The sequence below is a fragment of the Bison bison genome, unplaced genomic scaffold, assembly GCF_000754665.1.
Source record: "Bison bison bison isolate TAMUID 2011002044 unplaced genomic scaffold, Bison_UMD1.0 scf7180017864201, whole genome shotgun sequence".
NCBI classification, from domain to species: domain Eukaryota; kingdom Metazoa; phylum Chordata; class Mammalia; order Artiodactyla; family Bovidae; genus Bison; species Bison bison.
The window spans coordinates 466,778-484,218 of record NW_011494773.1 but is presented as its reverse complement, the minus strand read 5'-3'; the positions used below and the strand labels follow the sequence as shown (position 1 = coordinate 484,218).

General features: G+C 46.4%; 1 protein-coding gene across 3 annotated transcripts in view; it reads right to left on the bottom strand.

The window, feature by feature from the left end:
• Positions 1-17,435, bottom strand: part of IFT43 (intraflagellar transport 43) — a 108,661-nt gene extending 91,226 nt beyond the window's left edge. The window contains exons 1-4 of one of the 3 annotated variants that reach the window (XM_010844369.1): positions 16,768-17,435; positions 13,434-13,487; positions 13,219-13,356; positions 10,254-10,346 (exon numbers count right to left, since the gene is read on the bottom strand). In XM_010844369.1, the coding sequence (XP_010842671.1) occupies positions 10,254-10,346; positions 13,219-13,272 (147 nt within the window). In that variant the 5' untranslated portion in view covers positions 13,273-13,356; positions 13,434-13,487; positions 16,768-17,435. Of the gene's footprint in view, positions 1-10,253; positions 10,347-13,218; positions 13,587-16,767 lie in introns of those variants that run through there. The other 2 variants (XM_010844368.1, XM_010844367.1) reach the window with 2 other exon arrangements.
• Positions 17,436-17,441: the final 6 nt, after the last annotated feature.

Here is a 17,441-nt window from a genome sequence, read left to right as displayed (position 1 = left end):
CGGATTCATTTTGGTATTTGGCAAAACTAATACAATTATGTAAAGTTTAAAAAAAAAAAAAAAGACGCTTGTTCCTTGGAAGAAAAGCTATGACCAACCTAGAGAGCATATTTAAAAGCAGAGACATTACTTTGGTGACAAAGGTCCATCTAGTCAAAGCTATGGTTTTCCCAGGAGTCATGTACGGATGTGAGAGTTGGACCATAAAGAAAGATGAGCACCAAAAAATTGATACTTTTGAACTGTGGTGTTGGATAAGATTCTTGAGAGTCCCTTGGACTGCAAGATCCAACCAGTCCATCCTAAAGGAAATCAGTCCTGAATATTCATTGGAAGGACTGATGCTGAAGCTGAAACTCCAATACTTTTGCCACCTGATGTGAAGAACTGACTCATTAGAAAAGACCCTGATGCTGAGAAAGATTGAAGGCGGGAGGAGAAGGGGATGACAGAGGATGAGATGGTTGGATGGCGTCACCGACTCGATGGACTTGAGTTTGAGCAAGCTCCAGGAGTTGGTGAGGGACAGGGAAGCCTGGCGTGCTGCAGTCCATGAGTTCGAAAAGAGCGACTGGACTGAACTAAGCAGGAGGCGTGCGGCAGTGCCCTGGGGCACTGACAGAGCCCGAGGAAGCGCTGTAGGGGAATCGTGAATGCTGTTCCCAACCGGGTGATCTACCCCCGGGGATGATGTTCCCGCCTACACAGTGAGCAGCCCCAGGGATGGGTCGGTGAAGCACACGGGCCCATCTCCGAGGGAGAGTTCAAAAGTCAGGCATACAGAACGTGACCTGAAGACAAGGGTGGAAAACACATTCCTTGTGAACGGGTCCACGGTGGATTCCCCTGTATTCCTCTCTGAACGACATTGTCAGAAGCATCATTCAACCCAGCCTGTTGGAGGGGGACTACGAAAAAGGCTGAAAAATGTGACTAATCTAGGAAAGTTATTTTTGTGAGAAAGAAGAAAAAATGTCACCAAAAAGGGTCAGCAGATAACCCTAGCTGGGCTGAAAATAACTGCCTGCTGGCAGACCAGTGAGGAATAGGCGAGGGCAAGAGACGTAATACAATTTGCCAGGGGAGCTCCAGCTGAGAGGAGCTGCTGGGGGATGAGGAAACTGGCCTAATTTGGGAACATGAGCCCAGCAGCATTGCTCAGATTCCTGCAAGAGAATCTGGCTGAATTTCAGTTCTGCGTCCTGAGAGGAGCACCAGAGGGATGGTGGCCGAGGGGGGGCGGGGAGGGGGGCCCCGGAGGAGGAAGAGAAAAGAGAACAGCTGTGTCTCAAACGCTTTTCCAGACAAGTGGACGAATAAGGATGATCAAGTGAGAACTCACATCCTCGCCAAAAGGATTCCAAGAGGAAAACCCAAAAGTCTGTCAGCTCCCTCCAAAAGTCTTTCTCTATACTGGGATGTCTGTGCATCTAACCATCCAGGAGGTAGGAGAAGTGGTGATTAAGCACCTGCCTGGAGGGAGAGAGAGGAGAGTCATATGTTAGCTGAAGGACTGTGGATAGGTCACTCGACTCCTTGAAGGCTCGGTGTCCTCGGAGCTAAAATGAGACCTACTTCAGGAGTGACCACAAGGCTTAAATAGGACAGTGTGTGTAACTGGCAGCTGCTCCAGTGTCAGCTATCATTATTATTATTACAAGGACAATCTGCAAAATGGAAGCTAAGCTACAAACTGGTCTAGACCCAGCTGAGAAATACTCATTGAGAAAACAGGCAAGGGAATCCCCTGGCAGTCCAGTGGTTAGGACTCTGTGTTCTCACCGCTGAGGGCCCACATTCAATCCCTGGTTGGGGAACTAAAATCCCACAGGCCTCACCAGGCAGCCAAAAAAAAAAAATCCCCCCAAACAAAAAACAGGCCAGTCCTGAGAGGTTCTGCCACGAGATTCCTCTTCCCCAACCTCAGTGTACGGCAGTGTCACTTCCCAGGAGAAAGTGTCCAGGTCTTTTCTTGAGGCTGAGTAGGCGCAGTATCATTTGAACTGACACACGGTGAAATTCAGGAACAGAAATCCAGTTTAATGCCCAGGGCTGCTCTTCCAGAGAAAGTTATTCACTACAGATGTGGAGATGCTTATCAGGGCACCAGTTAAAGTGTCCACAGTTGTAACACCAACCTGAATTGCTAACTGAACCATGCATCTAGTGATCTAAGCCTGATTGGTGACAAGTGGCAAACACACACACACACACACACACACACACACACACACACACGAGGGGTGCAGTCATAAACCTTCTAAGTACTTACAACTTCTTGAGAGGTGCCTTTGTGCAGGGACCTTTATGTGCATTACCTAATCCAACAGGACTCTATAGTCAACTCCAAGCTAGTAAAACTACTGAAAGAGCTCATCTTTCTGGTTCATCAGTATGATTAGACAGGTAAATTCTTTAAAATTTTTAAAAAATTTATATGGTTGGCTGCAGTCCATGGGGTCACTAGAGTCGGACACGACTGAGCGACTTCCCTTTCACTTTTCACTTTCATGCATTGGAGAAGGAAATGGCAACTCACTCCAGTGTTCTTGCCTGGAGAATCCCAGGGATGGGGGAGCCTGGTGGGCTGCTGTCTATGGGGTCGCACAGAGTCGGACACGACTGAAGCGACTTAGCAGCAGCAGCAGCAGATTGACCAAGCAACTAAGGCAATGGCACCCCACTCCAGTACTCTTGCCTGGAAAATCCCACGGACAGAGGGCCTGATGGGCTGCAGTCCACGGAGTCACGAAGAGTCGGACATGACTGAGCAACTTCACTTTCACTTTTCATGTTCATGCATTGGAGAAGGAAATGGCAACCCACTCCGGTGTTCTTGCCTGGGGAATCCCAGGGACAGGGGAGCCTGGTGGGCTGCCGTCTATGGGGTCGCACAGAGTCGGACATGACTAAAGCGACTTAGCAGCAGCAGCAGCAGCAAGCAACTAAAGAGACCCTTCCTCTTCTTTCAGAGAGGGAGGAAGAGTCTAATTACCTGGGCTGAGTCACAGGTACTCTACAGGTAGAAAATCCTGAATGGTTACAGATAAAACAGGAAGAAGGAAAAGGTGGAGAAGGGACAACACTGGCAAGTGCATCGAGTATCTTGGAACTTCGGGGCATACAGATTTTCTCTGAACTCTATACAACCCCAAATTAGAAAACTGGAGAGGAATGTGGATTATTTTTTCTTTTTTTGGCTACTAAAAATAATTCTTTCCTTTTATACCCAAGCCTAGGAGAAAAAAATCTTTGCATACATCTTTTTTAATTGATATGTCATAAATTGCCTACTCAGTGATTCCTCTTCTCCCTAACCCCCCAAACCCTAATGTGATGGGTATGGCAACGTGCCCAGCTGAAAAACTCCTTTGAAATTTAAAGTGGTTTTAAGACCTAGTTCTGACCGATGACATGTAACTAGGAAAGTCTACTTGGTGAAGTCTCTGGCTATCACTTTCCTGTCAAGAAGGCACAGAGTTTCTTGGTAGGACCCTGGACTCTTTCCCCCTTCCCTCTCTCCTCACCTAGACTACAGATCACATCTGTGGGGAATGACCGACTATGATGTGAACAATCACGAGAACGCATTACAAGCTCCAGAGGGCAGAGCGGGCATCCAGAAGGGGAGAGGGCGACCCAGGGCCCTCCCCCGTGACCGTACCTGCCCTGCCCGCCACTGGGCTTCTTGCTGTGAGGAAAACCACTCCCGTCTGCTCCAAGCCCTGTGGCTGAGTTTCTGATGCGTGCAGTCACATTTAATACCCATAGATACATAAGGATACCTGGAAAATCAATCCATCCTAAAAGAGCAGGAGTTTTAAACTCAAATGGAAACAGGAGTCAGGCACATCAGATGTGAGTAAATCTGACCAGGTGTATTCAAGCAAGAAAGCGTGAGCTGGAGAGGGCAGGCCATGTGGAAGCAAGCACCTTAATCAGCTCAGGCCAACTGCTGCCAGGGGGAATGCCAGCCTGGTTTCAAAGAGGAGCCCCAAATCTGGATTTTCACATAAAGTTTCCTAATTTACAAAAGATAACACCCAAGTTTAAAAAGTGCTTAACTCTGTCTGGATCAAAGAAGACTTGACTATAGGCTAAAACTAGCCTGAAGGCCACCAGCTTTCAACCTCAGTAGAGAGGGTTAAGGCACAATAATAGAATACCCAAGCTCTGGAGAGATAATAATATAATGAGCACTTATGTGTCAAACTGGGTTAAGGGCTTACTTTACACATGCTTATCTTGTTTTTTCTTTCTGGCCATCCTATTCAATCCCAAAGAAAGGCGATGCCAAAGAATGTTCAAACTACCACATAATTGCACTCATTTCACATGCTAGCAAGTCAAGTCGGACTCTTTGCGGCCCCATGGACTGTAGTCCTTGGAATTCTCCAGGCCAGAATACTGGAGTTGGTAGCCTATCTCTTCTCCAGCGGATCTTCCCAACCTAGGAACTGAACCGGAGTCTCCTGCATTGCAGGTGGATTCTTTACCAACTGAACTATCAGGGAAGCCCACATGCTAGCAATGTAATGCTCAAAATCCATCACACTAGGCTTCAGCAACACACGAACCAAGAACTTCCAGATGTTCAAGCAGGATTTAGAAAAGGCAGAGGAACCAGAGATCAAATTGCCAACATCTGTTGGATCACAGAAAAAGCAAGAGAATTCCAAAGAAAATCTTCTCCTGCTTCATTGACTACACTAAAGCCTTTGACTGTGTGGATCACAACAAACTGTGGAAAATTCTTAAAGAGATGGGAATAGCAGACCACCTTATCTGCCTCCTGAGAAACCTGTTTTCAGGTCAAGAAGCAACAGTTATAACCGGACATGAAACAACAAACTGGTTAAAAATTGGGAAAGGAGTATGTCAATGCTGTATATTGTCACCTTCCTTATTTAACTTATATGCAGAATACATCATGTGCAATGCGGGGCTGGATAAATCACAAGCTGGAATCAAGATTGCCGGGAGAAATATCAACAATCTCAGATATGCAGATGATACCACCCTAATGGCAGAAAGTGAAGAGGAACTAAAGAGCCTCTTGATGAGGGTGAAAGAGGAGAGTAAAAAAGCTGGCTTAAAACTCAACATTTAAAAAACTAAGATCATGGCATCTGATCCCATCACTTCATGGCAAATAGAAGGGGCAAAAGTGGAATCAGAGACAGATTTTATTTTCTTGGGCTCCAAAATCACTGGGGATGGTGACTGCAGCCACAAAATTAAAACACACTTGCTCCTTGGAAGAAAAGCTATGACAAACCCAGACAGCATATTAAAAAGCAGAGACATCACTTTGCCGACAAAGGTCTGTATAGTCAAAGATATGATTTTTCAAGTAATGTACAGATGTGAGAATTGGGCCATAAAGAAGGCTGAGTGCCAAAGAATTGATGCTTTTGAATTATGGTGCTGGAGTAAACTCTTGAGAGTCCCATGCACAGCAAGCAGATCAAACCAGTCAATCCTAAAGGAAATGAACCCTGAATATTCATTGGAAGGACTGATGCTGCAGCTGATGCAAAGAGTCAACTCACTGGCAAAGACCCTAACGCTGGGAAAGGTTGAAGACAGGAGGAAAAGAGGGTGGCAGAGGATGAAATGGTTGGATGGCATCACCAACTCTATGGACATGAGTTTGAGCAAGATCTGGGAGATGGTGAAGGACAGAGAAGCCTGGTGTGCTATAATCCATGGGGTCAAAGAGTCAGACACAACTTGGCGAATGAACGACAACATTTTACCAATGAGGAAACTGAGGTTTGAAAAGGTTAAGAAACTTGCTGAGCCACTGAGCTAACCTGTGGCACAGACAGGATTCCAGCCCATGGCTGTCCGACCCTGAGGCCTGTGTCCTTGTCCACCCTTTGGGAGGAATGCCCACTGCATCTAGAAAGCAAAAAACCTGCTTCATATTGTTACTCGTCAGCCTGTGGATAAATGAGTAGCAACCCTTGGAAAGACTTCCAGTTCTAAAAGAGACCAGGCTCACATCCTCCTTCTCTGCAGCCCTTCAATAACAAGAGCAAAGCTCTGTCCAAATATTCTTATTCACCACTCACTGAATGAATGAACATTTGTTCTGTGCCTTTAAGTTTATTAAAGTGCTTTTAAACGCATATCTCACTTAATCCTCACATCAACCTGGTGGTGTTGTTACCACTGTTTGACAGATAATGAAACGGAGGATTAGAGAGCTTAGTGGGTTTGTTCAAGATCCAGGCAATTAGCAGAGTCCAGGCTCGAGCCCTGGTCTTTCTGATGCCAAGCCTGTGTTCCCTCTATTTCAGCAGACCGCTGCCAGACTTCCTGTATGAGTTCCCCGCCTGCCACCTCACTTTAAAGTCATCATTTGGGATTTCTCATATGGCCCCGTGTCTAAGACTTCACACTCCCAATGTGAGCCCTGGACAGGGAACTACACCTTGCATGTCCCAGCTGAAAGTTTGCTTGCCATAACTAAAAGATTGCAGCTAAGACCAGGCGCAACAAAATAAATAATATTTTGAAAAATTAATAAAGTAAAAAAATCATCATTTGTTTGAACTAATTACTGCTGCTAAGTCACTTCAGTCATGTCCGACTCTGTGCGACCCCATAGACGGCAGCCCACCAGGCTCCCCTGTCCCTGGGATTCTCCAGGCAACAACACTGGAGTGGGCTGCCATTTCCTTCTCCAATGCATGAAAGTGAAAAGTGAAAGTGAAGTCACTCCGCCGTGTCCGACTCTTAGCGACCCCATGGACTGTAGCCCACCAGGCTCCTCCATCCATTCAATCTTCCAGGCAAGAGTACTTGAGTGGGGTGCCATTGCCTTCTCTGGAACTAATTACTACATGGATCCAAAGTAACTCCAGGACTTCCCTGGTAGTCCAGTGGTTAAGAATCTGCCTGCTAATGCAGGGGACAGGAATTCAATCCCTGCTCCAGGAAGATTCCACATGCCACGGGGCAACTAAGCGCATGGATCACAACTACTGAGCCTACATGTCGCTCCAGAGACCGTGCTCCGCAACAGGAGAAGTCACTGCAATGAGAAGCCCGCACACTACAGCCAGAGAGCAGCTCCTTGCTCGCTGCAACTAGAGAATGCCCGTGTGCGGCAGCAAAGACCCAGTGCAGCCAAAAATAAAATTAAAAAATTTTTTTAAAAAGTAATTGCAGTATGTCTGACAGCCCCCAGGTACCATATTTATGTTTTCATGAATAGCTTCATCCTAGAATATACTCAGTGAGAGGACAAAAATAAATATATCAAGTAATATATTCAGAACTGGAATGTAAATGGGCACACACACAAGTCTTAGAAATCTAATTTTAGAAAGAATCAGTCAAAAAGTCCCACACAGCACAGTGTGCATCTGGCCTGAGGGAGGCTGCCCACACTGCTTTAAACCTCAATTAACTCAGGGAGAGAAGGAATCCTGGAATTCTTACTGGCATTTTGCTGTCAGAGGCACCAGGTAGGTAAAGAACAGAATGACTTTTCATCATGTTTTCCCAGAAAAAATACTAAGGCCCAGAGTTGTTTTTTTTTTTTTAAAAAGAGTACATGGCTCAGTGGAAATAAGTAGGTATTCCAAAAAGGCTGACATGCTGATAGGTGCATTATTCTGGACTTAGGTGCTCACAGCCCTGACTCTCACCTGAGCTCAGGGGAAGGCAAGTGGGCAAACCTGCCTAGTGACCCCAGCCCGGAAGCTGATCCGGGGTGGGGCCACAAAGGACTTCCCATCAGGACACCTCGGCCCATCTTGGGCTCACTCACCTCGCCACTTAAGGTGGCTCCTCCTTATAACCTCCTCCACAATGGGGTTGGCTTGTAATTAGCCTTCGTGACTGCCAGCGAGCATGCAAATGTAAGTTCCATTACTGTATGGGATTTGTCTCTTGTTCACTGAAATATGCCAAGCCCCTAAAACAGTGCCTGGCACACAGTAAGCATCAATAAATACTTGTTAAATAAATGAATTGATGATCTGGGTGTGGGATGGATCTTCCCTGGCCCACAGGCTGAAGTGGCCAAAGGGCAAGAACAGACGTCCGTTACCCTGGTCACTGGCTGGCTCATCTTCTCTTCACAGACATACACCACTGCAGTTCAAGCTTCTTGAGATCCAGGCTTGGGTCTGGTAGCTCTTCTTTCACTGTCTCCCCTCCATTGTACCCTTTTCACTATGCCTCCAATGTCCCACTACCTGCCACCCCAACCCTGTAACACTCTTCTTCAGCTTCCAAGGGCCCTCATCACACACTATGAACTTCACCCCACTCACCCTCTGCATGCCTGCTCTGTGCCAGGCACTGTGATAAACAAAGGGGATAGGGACTTCCTTGGCGGTCCAGTGGTGACTGGATTCTGCGACTCCACTGCAGGAGGCACAGGTTCGATCCCTGGTCTGGGAACTAAAATCCCAAATGCCAATGCAGCATGGCCAAAAAAAAAAAAAAATTGTTTTGTTTTTTTTTAAACACCCCTCGCCTTCCAAAAGGGAACATCTTCTGAGGGAGCCAAGAAGATAAACAATTAGAATACAATACAGTGGGTTGGCCAAAAAGTTCATTTGAGTTTTTCCATGCACTCTTATGGAAAAATCCAAATGAACTTTCTGGCTAATCTAATAAGCTCTATAAAGGAGGCACTATGGTCAAAGTCACAAACTGACAACCTTCAGGCCTAATAGAGCCCATATAGTGATTTAATTATTATAATTAGTCACTGATCTCTAAAAATGTGTTGCTTTTACATAAAATTTCAGACTGCCAGAGTCTCTTGGAAAATCAGAAGAGCTGGCAGTACAGGACCTATACTCTCCAGACATCAGCGGCTGTGACCAGGAAGTGGTTACTCCAAGTGTGGTTACCTGTGGCCTCCACAGTCCCTCCCCGACCTCTCCCTACTGACTTCAGACCATGAGGCCAAGAGTCAGCCGCCAGTTTTTCTGTGTTGGCATGGTTGTTATCTGGGGTCACCTGGGTGGCTCAGTGGTATAGAATTTGCCTGCCAATGTAGGAGAGGCTGGTTCAATCCCTGGGTTGAGAACATCCCTTGGAGAAGGAAATGGCGACCCACTTCAGTATTCTTGCCTGGGAAACACCACGGACAGAAGAGCCTGGTGGGCTACAGTCCGTGGGACTGCAAAGAGTTGGACACAATCTAGCAACTAAACAACAATAAAAAATTGTTATCTGAGACGGAAACTGCTTCTCTGTACCCGTATTTCTATAATCAGTGAGAAAATAGAAGAGAAACTGAAAGGCCCATGTGGAGTGCTTGAAAGCATGGTAGAGAACTTATTTCTGATGAAAGTGAAGGATATTCCTACTTATGTGATATGTAAGTCAAGTGTGTCTGTCTTGTCCCCAGCATGCTGTGCTCACCTACCTACCCGGTCCATCAGGCCTCCCAGCAGAGCTGCCCTCATAAACCCACTGTAGGCTAATGAGCTGGGCAACTGAGTAGCCATGTTGCATGTTGCCTAGAAACTCACTCTCTAGTGGGCCAGACGCATAAACAGAAAACGAGGGCCTGAAACAGGTACCATGGCAATTGAGAAGTACGAGCCCTAAGTCAGCCTGGAGAAGTGAGGAAAAGCTGACAGTGAGAATTACCCTGAAGCCAGCTCTAGAAAAGGGCAGAAGTTTCTTCACACAGGGCAGAGGAGGGTGAAAAGAAGTCCTGAGTAAACTGCCAAAAATAGTGCTCTGGCATCAAAAGTATTGCTCATCAAGATTACCCACCCTCCGCGGAGAAGCTGGATAAATTCCCACGATTCCAGGCCACTTGGAAAAGCTTCCAAGAAAGCAAGGCCAGTACCAGTACGGGTTCCCTTCCCGCCTGAAAACTGTAGAAAGCGCAGGTCACCACTGAGAACAAAACGTCCACTTGTGTAATTCAACTTTACGTCACCAGCATGCCTCACTGGCTTTTATCTGGCAGGAATAAAAACCCGGATTTTGGCTGGATTTTGAAAGCTCCCAGTCCCTTGCTTCAGTTAACGTACAAAACTTCTTCACTGGGAATATAAAGCAATGCAGAGAAACTAGTCTGGCATCAAAAGAAAACAGCTACTCTTTCATTTCTTGCTAATAGGACAAAGGCTGGGGAAGGGAATTCCCAAATCAATATAGGAGGAAGGCTGACATTAAAGAAAAAGAAAATAATAATATGAAAGGCCAAATCCTTGCTCACTGAGTAACTGCCAACTGTTAAGAGCTGAAAACTTTTTAGCACCCACCTCTGCAGTCAGAGTCAAAGAGGAATTCTTGCCACTGAGATGATTCTCGGCTTGGGTGGACTCCTGTTGAGCTCGGCGCCCCATCTTGGCCCCCTGTAAGGAGAGATGAGAGGTGCTGCTGACTCAAACGTCTCTGAGCCACTATGAGGAAGACATTTCTGCCAAGGTAAGCAAGGACTGGGTTTCTGATGACATGGGGTGGATGGGATTTGAGCAACTCGAACATACTTAGAAAATGTTCCAAACCCTTCAAACAAAAGTGCCCAAAGTCAGTTCTATGTGGTAGGGCAAGAAACCCATGTGTTGATCACTTAGAAAATACTCCAAACCCTTCAAACAAAGTGCCCAAAGTCAGTTCTATATGGTAATAGGAAATTCATGCGTTGATCACAATGTTTTCTTTTAATGGCCATAGAACTATTCTACCCAAAGAAATGCACCTAGAACTTCCTCTAGAATGGACAGGCAGCTCATGCCACAGCTCAGGCAGAGTATGGTCAAGGCTCCCACGTCCCGATGTGGGATTTCAAGAGGGCCTAATTTCAAAGCTGCAGCTTGGCATGAAAATAGTTATCAAAAAGGCTTGGTGGGGGAAGAAATTCCATGGAAACTGAAACCAGAGAAATACAGATAGCATTTCCTTTGACGTATATGCTAATTGGATTTGTACTTACAGACATTAAAGGAAAGCTCTTACAAGAATTTTTTGAGACATCAGCTTTGGGAATCAGAACACTTCAAATTCTGAGTCATCAAAGGAACCATTTGCAGGTGTTTCCCAAAGCCCTCCTAGGGTGGAGGGCTCCATCTGTGTCTCCAATGCCTCGCAGCACATACAAACATTATTTGGGCAGACTGGAGGGTGTTGAAATGTTTATATTTTTCTTTTTTTGCTCTTTAAAAAAATACAGCATTACTGTAAGCATTTTTAGATCTCATCTGATGTAGCTTCATTTGATTTCACAATAATAGGGACTGGGACTGAGGCCATTTTACAAATGGTGTAATTGAGACCCGGGAAAGCAATAAAGTGGCAGATAAACATAAGAGCAAAATCTTCTGCCTTCAAATTCTGAAGGCTTTTTCTGTGCCCTGCTGGAATTTTAGTTCTAAGATGTTCTAAGAACTGACTGCATCAATAAATTGAGAGAAGTTACATGAGAGCTGCATAAAAACCCTCATGTAGTGTTTACACATGAAATTCTAATCAATCATTTAGATTTCAGGAATGACAGAAACAATATTTTGGACAATAAGCAGCTCATTTTCTTCCCAAGGTAGACAATTCTACTCCTTCACCTGTGGCTGCCCTTTTCCATGTATTGGGTATCTGAATATGGCATATTACACGGAGTGATTGTGGTCAAACAAAACTTCAAGGATCTTGTCTCTACTGTTTATAGATGGTTTCTCTAGTATATTTGGCAAGGATTTTAAGGTTTTAAACTTTTGGAAGACCCTGTATAAATCCATAGGAATGACTGGTAGGGAAACTACATTACTACCTGGTTTTATATATTTTAAATGTATGGTCTCTTTATTGCCCATCTTCCTCCACTGAAACATAAGCCCCATGAGGGCAGGGACTTAGTTTTTCTTTTCACTGTTATATTTCTAACACCTAGGACAATCAATGCCTGATACACAGAAGGAGCTCAGTAAATATTTGTTGAAAGAATAAATGAGTAACTACACTCATTTTCTCCCGGCACTAAAAAATACACATATCAAGAAAGGCCTGATGACATAATATTCTCCTTGGTCAGTCAAGCAACCTGCTTCTTTCTAGAACAATTTGCTCCCATTCCTCATATCTCCTCTCTAGCAATTTGGAGGCTATCTGATGTTATTAGGGCACTTCAAGACATGTAGAGATTCCACAGCAGAAACTAAAGACTTGTGGGCCAATCTTTTAGTGACTCTGATCTTCAGTAATTTTAAAGGTAAAAAGGCTTGGTGAGCCCATGATGGAATTAAGACACACACACACTGAACTTGGGTCTTGAATCTAGCTCAGTTATCTATATATATATACGTGCTAAGCCGCTTCAGTTGTGTCAGACTCTTTGAGACCCTATGGACTGTAGCCATTCAGGCTCCTCTGTCCATGGGATTCTCCAGGCAAGAATTCTGGAGTGGGTTGCCATGCCCTCCTCCAGGGGATCTTCCCGACACCGGGCTATAACCTTGGGTAAATCACGACCTCAGAAGCAACAGCCGCTAACCTCTTCTAATAACTCAGCATATGCCAGTTACTGTGTTAAATGCTTTCCAGGCACATCTCATTTCATCTTCACCTCCTTGAAGGAGACATAAATCTCCATTCTAGAGATAAGGAAATCGATGCAACCCATGCAACAGCTTTACACTCCCTCTGACCTCTGGGCTCCCCATCTCGCTTCCGACCACGCCCTCGATCTTTAAAAATGAGGTAACGCCCACCTCCCCTGGGGATGAGTTGAAAGAAAGGCCCTCCCTCACTCCTTTCCCTCCTTCCACTCCGAAAACAGTACGTTTTTTACTTCAACTCCAGGCATGACATGGTCAAGGGAAAAAGCTCTAGCATGAGTGCAAGTGTGACCCTCGCCAGGGCCCCTCCAGTCACTCTCAGATCTATCTGTCCATCCTTGGGAAGTTGGCAAGTTGGAGCTCCAGAAAGCGGAGAGAAACTGGGAAATTTCCCACCGTTCTCACAGGCCGGCAGGGGAAGGATCTGTTTTCCAGTCTTTGAGAATTTTGAAGAAAGCAAACCCTAGGCCAGCATTGGAGCTCACCGCTGCCCCAGGGGCGGAGCGAGGAAGGCCGCCTCCTCGCCGGCCTCACCCCCGCAAGGCTCAGAGCCTGCTGGCTCCTGGCGCCAGGGACAGGCTGGGCCGAGGCGGCTCAGGAAAGCCAGGGCCGGCGGGGTCGCCCCTCCCCACCCGCTAATTCTTGGCCCCGATCCCCGCCCCGAGTCGGTCCTCACGGAGGTGGCCGGGCCGCGACGCCGCTCCTCGCCTAGATCCAGCAAGTCCTCCATCTCTGCGGCTGCCTGACGTCACTTCCTGGAAACCCAGACGCTCAGTCGCGTCCCTGACGACGGCTCCGCCCTTTCATTCTAGGACTTAAAGGGTCCGCTTCAGTGTTTCCTGGAGTGTATGTGCCATCCTCAAATTTAAACCAAATCTTTCCTAAACCTACCTTTTCTGACATTTGGAAGGAATCTCCACATATTAAATCCTGATGAGGGTGCTCCTGTGGGACAGTGAAAAGTTTTAGTCTTTAGAAACTGCCTACCTCTGTTCAGTTCAGTCATTCAGTCATGTCCTACTCTTTGCAACCCCATGGACTGCACAGCACACCAGGCCTCCCTGTCCATCACCAACTCCCAGAGTTTACTCAGACTCATGTCCACTGAGTCGGTGATTCCATCCAACCATCTCATCCTCTGTCGTCCCCTTCTCCTCCCGCCTTCAATCTTTCCCAGCATCAGGGCCTACATCTGTGTAGATCTGTTCAAATAGGTAAGTTGTAAAGTGCAAAGCACTATTATTAATAGTAGTAACTATTCTCATCCTTTTCATGTGTATAGCTCTTGTCAATGTACAGAGGAACTTCACAGTTATTAGCGCATGGAAAATGCATAACAACTTTGTAGGAGACAAGATAAGTTATACTGTCTCCATTGGATGGACACCCTGAGGGTCAGGTGCTAATAAATGGTTTACGATGCAAAGTGCAATATACTTAATTTCTGCCTTCAAGAAGTTTACAGAGCAGTTGAACCAACACATCAAATATAACTTTCAAAAGTACAGATAACCCCTCCAAGCCCCCATGAAGTGAGCAAAAGTAGTATTTCTATCCAACAATTGAAGACAGTGAGGTACAGAACAGTACCTTGAGGAAAATCACCTGAGTATTAAGCAGCAGAGCCACATGCTTTTCTGACACCAGGTCTTACTGGTGTTTTTCTCTGGCGTGTATTGAGACTGACTGGGTGCCAGCCAGTCTCCTGGGCCAGTAGAGGAAGATGGTCCCCAAATTCCCAGCCTAATGGGACTATCAAGTCTTCATTGACTCTACATGTAAGGTTCCCTACGTCAATAACACTGACCAATCCTTGGTACTGGGGACTCCCAGCTGGGACCCCAGAGCTTGAGTTCATGGCCCTGAAAGTGAAGTGTCCCCAGCATCATCCTAGGGGTAAGGCTTTAGATGGCTTCTCAAAAGCAAAGATGTGTAAGAGGGATTACCAACCCTAAAACTGGAATGTAGGATTTCTTCAATCCCTAATAAATGATTAGGTCCAACCATTTATCCACACGTTTACTGGGTAGGGCTATGTGCTAGCATGCCCGTGACAACAACAGTACTGCCTGGATGTCAGAAGAGTTGAAACCTCATCCTAGCTTGGCAGATACTACCTGTGTAGCCCTGCAGAACTTTCTCAGCTTCCTCCCTTGTAGTGACTCTTAGAGATTACCCCTAAAACCTTTTACTCATGAGTTCTGATTCTCAGTGAGAGTAATACCCTGTTGGATTTTAACCTGAATAAACATTCACTGCCAAAGATCTAAGATGGATGAAATATAGGCTCCAGCGAAGCCCTTGTTCCCTTCTTCCTTGGTGCCAGATGAGGAAGAAGGGATTAATCTTAGGATTTTCCCATTTCTTTTAATTGCTGTCAAACAGTAATCAATATGGAGGCTGCAAATAATAAAGAGCTTTATTGAGGGGGTAGGGGTCTGAAAATTGCAATTCGGGAGACACAGATTCTGGTAAAATCAAGAGTGTTCCAGGAAAGAGGAAGGGAAAGGAGATTACAAAGGCAAAGGCCATGATGCTGTTCTCTGATGCTAGAAAGGAAATATTTGTCTTTAAGGAATCAAGAATTGTTTTAGAGTAAGGGTCTGATGCAAAGAACCGATTCATTGGAAAAGACCCTGATGCTGGGAAAGATTGAGGGCAGGAGGAAGAGGGGCCAACAGAGGTTGAGATGGTTGGATGGCATTACCGACTCAATAGACATGAGTTTGAGCAAGCTCCAGGAGATAGTGAAGGACAGGGAAGCCTGGTGTGCTTTAGTCCATGGGGTCGCAAAGAGTCAGACAGAACTGAGCAACCAAAAAACAAGTGATAAGTAAACAGGCTGTCACAAGTTATTATAAGATAGGGGTCTGATAAGTATCTTGAATTTCTGGCAGATCTTCTGGATGCCTTCATTAGGACAGTGAGTGGACAGAAGGTTAGGTTTTACTCAGGCTGAGACTCGCATAATTCATACTTCCTTAATGGCCTTCTGGTTCCATTTTAGAGAGCTCTTTTAGCAATACTGACTCCATTTCTATTTTCTTTCCACTTTTTATAGCCACATCACCACCACCAGTTTCCAAACCTGCACTCCCACTTCTTCCCCAAATTCCTGAAAGCAAAAGATGCTCACTCTGGGCAGAAAAAAGCCCTGGAATAGTGGCTTCCAAACCTTGCTGAGCACCTGAATCACCAGTGAAGTGTGTTGAAAATACACGTGTCAGAGCCCTGCCCTGTGGACTCTGATTGGTAGAGGTGGTATCCAGAAGGATATAACTTTAATAATTTTCCCTCCCATTTTGCAAGTATTTACTTAAAGGTCTCAGTAAGGCCTTCTCTGATTTTAAATTGCAACAGCCCCTTAACCTGGGCACTCTGTCTTCTCTGGTTTATTTTCCACCATGGCACTTACCTTTTATCACACCACATTATTTACATATGTTAAATCAGTTATTGCCTTCCCCATGGTTCTACCTCCACTTCTAGAATGTAAAGTCCTTAAGGGAATGATTTGGTTGGTTTTTTTCACTGCTGCCTCCACAGAGCCTAGAACAGTGCCTGGCATATAGTAAGTGTCAAAAATATTTTTCAAATGATAGCTGAATTACAGAGGAAATAGAGCATAATATTTAAGTGCACTGGAGGAGGGCATGGCAGCCCACTCCAGTATTCTTGCCTGGAGAATCCCCATAGACAGAGGAGCCTGGTGGGCTACAGTCCACGGGGTCACAAGGAGTTGGAAAGGACTGAGCGACTAAGCACAGCACATTTAAGTGAATAGATGCTGGCAACAGACTTCCTGTGTCCCAATCTCAGTGTTGACTCCCCCTGATTATATGGCCTAAAAGTAATTCAAACGCAAGTTACTTTAACCTTTTTACACCTGCTGCTGCTGCTGCTAAGTTGCTTCAGTCGTGTCCGACTCGGCAGCCCATCAGGCTCCCCCGTCCCTGGGATTCTCCAAGCAAGAACACTGGAGTGGGTTGCCATTTCCTTCTCCAATGCATGAAAGTGAAAAGTGAAAGTGAAGTCGCTCAGTCGTGTCCGACTCTTCACGACCCCATGGACTGCAGCCTACCAGGCTCCTCCGTCCACGGGATTTTCCAGGCAAGAATACTGGAGTGGGGTGCCATACACCTAGGATCCCTCATTTCTTATGCAAATAAAAATAATGTCTTCCCAAACCCGAGAGCCCGTGTTAAATATCACCTCCACCACTCACAAGCAGTGAAGCCTCTTAAACAGGTCTGTGTCTTCATTTCCTCAACTTAAGCTGATCAACCACAGCCCTGGGGATGCAGAGAACGTTCTTTCCGTTAATGTCCTAGGATCCAGGGTCAGGCAGGCTGGGGCGGAGTGGGATGGGATGGCGGGGAGCAGCACCGATTCCCTGGAAAGCCATCAATTCGGAGATTATCCCGTGTCGGAGCGGGGTGGGGTGGTCGGGGGTGAGCGGGCAGTGGGGTGGAAAGGGCGCTGGCATTGTGGTTTGCCCTCCCGAAACTTTTGGTGAGAAAAGACCTAGAAACTTAGGCTGAGAGAAGGAACGAAGGCGGAGGAAAAAAAAAACAAAAAAACCCTCCCCTCACCCATCTGGGAAATGGGCTCGGGCCAACTGCTGACTCCGCGCTGGCTGGCGCAGCTCCCCGCGGAACCCTCGGCCGGGGAGGGAGGCCGCGCACATCTGGAGGACATTTCTGCGAGAGCGACGGCGGAGCGGGGCTCGGGGAAGGGAGAGGTGCCCGTGTGCGCACGTGGGGCCCGGAGAGAGAGAGAGAGGCTGTTCCCCAGGGCACCCCGTCTTGTTTCTCCTCGCCCTCTTTCGAGCCCTTCTCCCCAGGTTCCCGGCATGACACACCTCCCCAACCACCCCCGCAGACTCCCCTCAACCAGCCC